The sequence below is a fragment of the Wyeomyia smithii genome, chromosome 3 (genome assembly GCF_029784165.1).
Source record: "Wyeomyia smithii strain HCP4-BCI-WySm-NY-G18 chromosome 3, ASM2978416v1, whole genome shotgun sequence".
Lineage (NCBI taxonomy): Eukaryota > Metazoa > Arthropoda > Insecta > Diptera > Culicidae > Wyeomyia > Wyeomyia smithii.
Genome location: NC_073696.1, coordinates 70,342,195 through 70,350,569, shown reverse-complemented (window position 1 = coordinate 70,350,569; position 8,375 = coordinate 70,342,195). Strand labels below are relative to the sequence as shown.

At 38.5% G+C, this 8,375-nt stretch overlaps 1 protein-coding gene across 1 annotated transcript; it reads right to left on the bottom strand.

Annotated features, from left to right (window-relative positions):
• Positions 1 to 5,533: 5,533 nt before the first annotated feature.
• On the bottom strand, positions 5,534 to 6,903 carry LOC129729354 (lysosomal thioesterase PPT2 homolog). The gene is made up of 3 exons (XM_055687877.1): positions 6,621 to 6,903; positions 6,314 to 6,563; positions 5,534 to 6,243 (listed from the first exon to the last, which is right to left on the bottom strand). The coding sequence occupies exons 1-3, from the start codon at positions 6,753 to 6,755 to the stop codon at positions 5,771 to 5,773; spliced, it is 858 nt and encodes a 285-aa protein (XP_055543852.1). The 5' UTR covers positions 6,756 to 6,903; the 3' UTR covers positions 5,534 to 5,770.
• Positions 6,904 to 8,375: the final 1,472 nt, after the last annotated feature.

The following is an 8,375-nucleotide window of genomic DNA, read 5'->3' as shown; positions in this document are numbered from 1 at the left end:
CTTTGAAAGAAAACTACCTGATTCACAGCAAACTACTTTCTGCGATTGGATTCCACTGAAAAAACGGCTCTTTACTTTGCCGAACATTCAGCTTATATAACCGAAAGGTCGTTAGACTGGTTTGCCGCTTCTCGGCTGGATTTGCCGAGAGCACAGTCAACTGTGTACCGCAATTCTCGGCATAAAATGACATCTGTCAAATATTGGTTTTCCGAGATTCTCGGTAAAAGAGATTCAGCCGAGATGGTTGCCGAGCACTCAGCTGTCCAAATCTCTGCACAAACAATGCCGAGATTCGGCGAAATTTTTTAAGTGTGTAGTTTGTCGGACAACAGATACATTGCTTTTAATATAGAGGCTAACCCTCTGAAATGAGAGCTGTTCAGAAATCCTAAGAATACAGATTGGGAATCTTTTAAGGAACACCTGATCGATTCACGAACTTTCAGTTACAGCAACATTCGAAATTCAGTTGACCTGAATTCGGCAGCTTTTAATGCAAACTGTCCACTAACACAGCGGTATGCCATGACATACCCTGGTGGAATGATCAACTCAGTGACCTTCGTCGGAAAACTAGGCGGTTATTCAACAAGGCAGAAGTCACATCTAACTGGGACGACTACAGAGCGTCCCTCACTAAGTACAACAACGCCGAGCTACGCAAGGCTAAACGGAAATTCAGAGTTAGTTTCTGTGAAAAAAATCCAAGCTCTACCGCAAGCTACGCGGCTCCAGAAGGCGATGTCCAAAGACCATACTAACCGTTTAGTAAGGAAAGAGGATGGATGTCTCACTGTCACTACCAAGGAAACGTTGGAGGTTCTCATGAACACCCACTTTCCTGGATCGACAGAGACCGAAGAGCTGAATAGTGATGGGTCGCGGCGGGACAATTCGAGACATATGGCGTCTCGGGAGCCCATCCTGCTGGGCCGTCGACTGTTCACGGAAGCTTCAATAGGTTGGGCTTTAAGCTCAATCGACGCTATGAAGTCTCCATGGACCTGCAGGTCCAGACGGCATACTACCCATCTTTCTACAAAAATCGGCCGCAGTTATCATGTTCGAACTCATTAACTTCTTCAGAGCCAGCTTTATCCTGGGCCATATTCCGGATAACTGGCTGAAGGTAGTGTTTATCTCCGAAGCTGGAAGAAAGGACAAAAACCTAACAAAGACTTTCAGACCCATAAGTCTGACTTCATCACTTCTCAAGTTGATGGAAAAAATAATGGATAAATAAATCCGTGATGAGTTTCTTAAAGACTCCCCGCTGAATAGGAACCAACATGCCTATCAAAGCTGCAAGTCAACAGAAACTGCTCTTCACAGCTTAGTGACGTTGATTGGAAAGTCCCTGATTAAACAGGAGACAGCGCTATTTGCCTTTCTTAATATTGAAGGGGCCTTCGATAACACGTCCTTTGCATCAATTAATACGACTCTCTCCAATAAGGGAATCGACCACACTTCAAGGAGCAGGATACACGCAATGTTTTCTAGTAGAGTGATCGCAGCAACAAATCTTCCACCTATCATCGTCAGTTGTTATACGGATGGCTCGAAAATGGGATCCCTAACGGGATCTGGTATATACGGACCCGGTATCAGGGAAACATTTTCCCTGGGCAAATGGCCCACCGTTTTTCAAGCAGTTGTATATGCCATATATACCTACGCGAAAATATGTCTGAAACGCAACTACAGACATGCGAAAATCGGTATATTCTCGGACAGTCGAGCAGTACTACTCTTAAGTCCGTCAAATGCGCTTCCAAACTTGTTTGGAAATGCATTGAAACTCTACAGGAACTTTCCCGACAGAACTCAGTTTTTTTCTGTTTTGGGTGCCCGGACATTGCAGAGTCGAATGTAATGAACACCTAGCAAGACAGGGATCAGCTTAGCGGTTAATTGGCCCTGAGTCGTTTCGGGGTACGTCCAGTTCCGCTATCAAAAGCGAACTACTAACTTGGGAAAGGCTAGCAATAGCATCCAAATGGCAACAGGTACAGGGTTGTAGACAAGCTGAACAGTTTATCTATCCGAACCCCGGAACCGCCAGAAAGTTACTTAGTCTAAATCGTAGTGAACTACGGATAATCACGGGACTCCTTACCGGACACTGTCCCACTTTTTATCATTTAAAGAAAATCGGTGTAGTGTTGAACGACACCTGCCGATTCTGCAAATCTGAACCAGAGAGTTCAGTGCATTTGCTTTGCTCTTGCGAAGCTCCTGCTTCCTCTAGGTACAACTTCTTAGAAAGCTACCTTTTAACTCCATACCAATTATGGAGCTCTAATCCCAAGCAGGTCATTAGTTTCATCAACTATGCTGTACCTAACTGGGGTACAGGTTTACAACAAAACAGTTCTACTCTATCAATGAGTACGAGCAAAGCCACAAAAGACAATCAGCAAGACTATCGCAGTGGCATTTCAGTAACCAGTGCCCTTCCGTGTTGGGTATTTTCGTCACTGCGACCAATTTTTTGATATTTTGTGACATATCTGCCCTTCAGGCATACAGGAAGCAAAAAAATACCTTCAAGAATTGAGGTCCAGCTCGCTTGATTGTCTGCCGGGCGAACTAGACGAAATAATTGTTCTTTCGAAATTTTGGAGTATCTGACGCTCAGTGCTCCGATATTTTAGGATTTCACTGTGTTTAAATTGAAATCGATTCAAACTATTTTAATTATTTTCGGATGTTTAATTTTATGCTTATATTTTGATAATTTCATACTTTGGTCCGAGTTATCTACTATTCTTGTTTTAAAGATTTTCATTTTATTTTCTTTTATCTTTTTCCATCCAATTTAATGTTCAATTATTAATTTAAGGTACTTTTTCAGGGTTAAAATATACCCTACTGTAATGTTCAATTCTGATTGTTAAATATTAACTGAGGAATTTCAAAATATTAAAGAATTTTATCAGTTATAATGAATCAACGTTGTGTTGGATGTTCGTGTAGGTATTTGTTTTCCATTTCAACTGTATTGTTCACTCTCATACACTACTTTTATTTCATATGTTTTCTTTGAAAGAAAGTGGTGCTATACCCGTGTGCGCGACTGAAGCCCAAGTCACAGACAAACAGACGTGCCTCTTCGAAGAAAAATCCTAAAAAATCTTTGTCCTCATTCGAAACGTTACATTCATGCGCCACCATGTGAGCTTATTGCCTACTAACTTATTTTCGTAAAACGCTTTTTGTCTTTGCTAATGGGTGTGCACGCTGGCTTAAATCAAAACCAGCGGCATTACTAACGGTTTTTGTCTTTGATAATGAATGTGCACGCTTGTCTATAGCGACACTAGCGGCATTATTGCCCACTAAGCAAAATTTCAAAATAATCGTTATTTTTCTGGTCGATGAAATCGTCATCGAGTGGTACGTCTGTTTGTCTGTGCCCAAGTTATTAATACAACATCTCGCGTTCAACGTCCGTATCTGAAAATTGAATCCTTGCATGATTTTATCGTACTCTCTGCAAGGAAAAAAATGAACACAGTTAATGTAAAACTCTTCGGTTATTAATGTGCATTTTAAAGTAAATTCTCTCGGTAATCCCTAGCATCATTACATTCGTGACCAGCGAATGTTATGTCTCAATAGTTAAGATCAGAAACTCAGTGAAGAACCATGAGATCAGTTTCAAACTTTTTAATTGACTTTTACACTTCGATAGTTACTAGTAATGCTTATCCCGGGCAATGTTCCTCCGTTTAATTGATTTTTACAGCATCGAAATATACATATTAAATCAGCTGATAGCATTCAACGAAACAATGTGTCTGAGCAGTATTTCTAATTTTTAGATTTTCCACAAAAGATTTTCTGATAGGTATGTGTGCCATAGTCCGCCGCGTTTACGCTGGCCGTAAATTCACGTGATTGTGGGCAACAGCAAATTCCCAGGTCGGCTATCAGTCACGCCACAGGTTCTAGCGACGGGACTGAATACGACCTCGTCATACGGGGAACCCCTTTTCACGCCCTATTAAATGTGTTCCGATGTCCATTTAATTATTCGTAGATTTAATCAGAGATATGAATCTTTTATGTCCTGCCAGACAGCCAATGGAATACAAATACCACTCCACGTATGTGGATAAAGGTATGCAAATGCAGAGTTTAGACACGGAACCGGCAATTAAATGTTAGGTCATTTGTTTTGTTATTTCTTCTTTTTTTCGATTCTGGACAAGCAGATTCACCCTTCGCAACGATGCCACCAGAGTCCGATTGATAGTTTACCAACGATAACCTAACGTATGGAGATAACGATAGCTTATTAGCAAACTAATCATAATAATTACATGGTAATTCTCCAGATATTAGCGTGATATTGTTATGACATAAATCAACGCAGAAACTTCATTAGATTATCACGGGTGTGTTGATACTTTTTTCGAATAATATGCAGCGATTTGAAGAAAAGCGATTCCAGCTCGGATATATTGCAACAGATTTTTTTTTCATTTCGATTTTACTCGAACTTTAACAAATTTTTTTTAAAAAGCTGACTAGAAGTGCAGCAAACTCACTTATGAAGATGTCTTAAGCAGGTATTAGACGAAGCAAATATTTGCTATTTTTGGTACGATTTTTATTTGCACAAAATTGAATCTGTATTAAAAAAATAGCAAATATTTGCTTCGTCTAATACCTGCTTTAGAGCAGGGAAAAAATTTGTGTGCTGTTAGTTACAACATTAACTAATGAAATAAGTATTTTAGTCCATAAATTCATAATCCGCTGAACGATTTAAATTTGTTCATTTACTTCGAACAAATTTGCAATGAAATCAACGATAAAAACGATAGGTGCTGCGCTCTAACTTTGGAATGGGAATTAAGTTGAAATATTTCGTTCCACTGAAATATATCTGTAGGGAAATATTTCAAGTGCTTTTGAGAGCTTTTGGCATGAAAAGTTCCGCTTAGGGATCATTCAAATTATACATAACGCGTTCAGGGGTTGGGGGGTATTCAGCGAAGCGTTATATTACATGTGGCAAACAGTGTAGAATTGCATTACATGGGGGTGGGTGGGTATTGAAAATTGCCAAATTCCGCGTTATGTAATATTTGAATGGTTCCTTACTGTTTTAACCAATCAAAAAGATAATACAATTGGGTTGTTAAGCTATTCACGGATTTCCGATTTTCATATATCATTTGAAAGAGTGTAATTTTTTGAGCAAAACGTGATTTTCTAAAACTTTGTATCATTATTCTTCGATTTTTAAATGAAGAAAAGAATAAAAATTCTCTCTGAATCGCTACAATGACAGTTGGTATATGGACGAACTGTCATTGTAGCGATTTCGAGCAGTTTTAAATCGTGATTTAAAAAGCGAACACGATAGGAAAATTTTTCAAATCACGTTCTACTTAAAAAATGCAGATCTTTCAGATAATATAAAAAACTGATATAGCTAAACAACCCAATTACTTCAATAACCAACATTTTGAATCTAACATACAATGAAAAACAGTTCCATATATTAAACATTTTTTTATTTACAAACCATTTTTACAGCATAATAGACTTCTTAAAAATCGAATTCGTTCCAATTACATTCAAGTTCATGGCTAGAATAAATTCTCTAATTTGTCTAATAATAAACTGTGTTTCTGTTTAGTGGATCCTAGCGTGATGCATAAAACTGTGCACTAAAACACAAAAAAAATGGACAATAGTTGCGTCATGAAAAACAATTCACGCTTCTTGTCAGTGGCTTTGGTTCTATCACTTAATCCAGGTAGGGAAGAATAACTTTGTCTATCACTTCCGGCTTTAAATGCCAGTCGAAATGACGCACCCCTGGCATCGTTATCAATTTTAGCCGTCCACCTTCATCTAGTGTTTTCAGACCAATTCGATCCTGTAAGTAAATATCCCTCTGCTTGCAAGGTATCACGTCGCCGGTGCCGTTGAAGTATCCGAAATGACTAGATTCCCATGGTGTAATGACTCCGTCATCTGGTCCACCAATTAATATTAGCTGTTCAAGCTTTAACATTGAATCACGAAACTGGCTTGAGTTTGTCGAAGGTAAATCATTGTTGATGTAGGGAAGAAAAATACTGAACTGCTCAAATAGATCCTGGTGGTGTGGATCGTTCCAGTAATTTCCTACTGAGGTATGCTGACCTACGTACGTGTAAAATAATTGGTACGCAGTTTTCGCTACCAGCGAGGGGAAGATTAAATGCAGAAAATCAGCTGCGAAGAAATCCAACAATTAGTAAATAAACAGCGTACACATGAAAAAACTAATTCAAAAACTACTCACTACCAAATTGGCCGGCTTGGGGAGAGCTAAGTGAAATGAACTTCTTCACACAATGCTTGGGATTGATCTGCAAGACAGCTCGGGCAAAAAGCCCACCCTGCGAATAACCGAGAAGAATAACTCCTTCCGGATTATCGCGGCAAATATCTTGAAGGTCAGCATTGAACTCGAATACTTGGTGCCATGCATTCTCCAGACTGGACCAACCTGCGAATCTATCCGTGTTGTACACTTTCGTTCCCGGGTGATGCTGAAACGATTTAGATTAACGAATTTTGATTGGCCAAAGCGGTTAACTAGTGGTTACCCGTTCAATTTTCTCTACGATCACCAGCATACTATCCGCTCCGGTTAATATACCGTGAACTATCACTACTGGTGTATACGCACTAATAACACTAAAATTAACTAGCAAAGCAACTAAAAGGCACTTTCCGAGCATGGTTTTACTATTAAAACTAAAATCACAGTATTAGCAGTCTATGGGAGCAAAAGATAATTTCGCACCAGCGTAAATTACGTCCAATCAGTGTGATTTTTCTCTTTGTTATGACGGAGGACGTTAAACATTTATGTTTGACGTAGTTGTTTATGTTTTTTTCTGAAAAAGGTCGACAATAAATGAAGTCACAATTTTGGATGTTTGATCCTCCGTTAAGTCAACGCAAAAAAATTTCCCGCCATAGATGTTACCTACCAAGGGGATGGCAGCCCTACCTTAACTCTACACCTAAGACAAGACGTGACAGCTGGCTTCTTATTTTTCATTTCGTAACGGCCGTCATCCCCGTCGAAATTTTTTTGAACGTTCCATACCGTTGATGCCAGAATTATTATTTTTAACAACTTCTGCAGGTCAATGAAAATAAAACAAATTAAAATTGCAATATATAGGCGAATAATACTTAATTCTTATTTATTATTTTATGTTCAATAAAGCATACTTCTATTATCAAATTTTTTCTTCCTAAGTTTCTTGGTACCCAAATTTTTTCTTTCAAAGTTTCTTGGACTTCAACCAAAATAGTAATAAACGATTAATCAATGCATTTTTAAAGTTTTGACAGTGAAATACATTACTCGGTAATATCATGTACCTTGCATACTTTTGCATCATTATTTATGAACAATTATAATAGCTAAATTATGACTCTCCAGCATCACTGCTTTACAGTGAAAAGTAACCTCGTTGTATTTTATACGTGACGATTGCGTTATCGAATTCAGCCAATCAGCAGCCGGTTCAAATTGGTTGAATGTAACGGTGACCAGCTGTCACGTCTTGTCTTAGCTGTTACCTACCAAAAATGAAATATTCCAACAAAATGAAAAGGTTCGAGAAATAATTCAACAGCGGGAAAAAATATAATAGAATAAAATCGAGCCTTTGGCATCCCTATACCGAGTAACAGTGAATGACAATGAACTCATGTCCTGGGCTCAAACTAATTTGTGCCCGCTGTCAGCAGTAAGATAAAGATGTATGAGAAGAAGCGGTAATATGCTATCTCGTTTTTACATATGTTGAGATGTTAGCCCTCGAAACATGGCGTGATGCCAAAGGGGTGAATAAAATAGAATTTTTCGACGGCTTGCCAATAAGTGAGCTTTTGAAAAACCGTAAATATTTGACATCGAGTCTTGAGCTTACGGGCTTCATACAGGTTGAGTTCAAATTCAAATGTCGATGACTTTCCTGTCCATAAACAATTGCAGCTTACAGTAGTTATCGCCGGTAAATGTCATAATCTTTGTTAGTTGCTCATTGATTGTCCTCCTCACAATCAATGCTCATTGATTGTAATCTAGCTTGACCTCTTAGGGCATCCTTGACAGTGCGCTACTATTTAAGTTGTTATGGCGACTGTGCACGCTCGTTCAATTTTACTCTAAATTGAGTAAAAGGTACTCACTTTTGTATTTTAATTAAAAATGTCAAAAAATGAGTAACCTTAATTAACAAAACTGAGTAACTTAAACTCAGCTTACGTATTCTTCTATTTTACTCATTTTTGAGTAACTGACCATTTAATTTTCCGCGATTCAAACGCTAATTTCGTGA

Coding starts and splice junctions, on each gene's coding strand:
- LOC129729354 (XM_055687877.1), bottom strand. CDS start 6,755: ATGCTCGGAAAGTGCCTTTTAGTTGCTTTGCTAGTTAATTTTAGTGTT. Junction 6,564..6,620: donor TCGTAGAGAAAATTGAACGG/GTAACCACTAGT, acceptor AAATCGTTTCAG/CATCACCCGGGAACGAAAGT. Junction 6,244..6,313: donor CCAAGCCGGCCAATTTGGTA/GTGAGTAGTTTT, acceptor ATTTCTTCGCAG/CTGATTTTCTGCATTTAATC.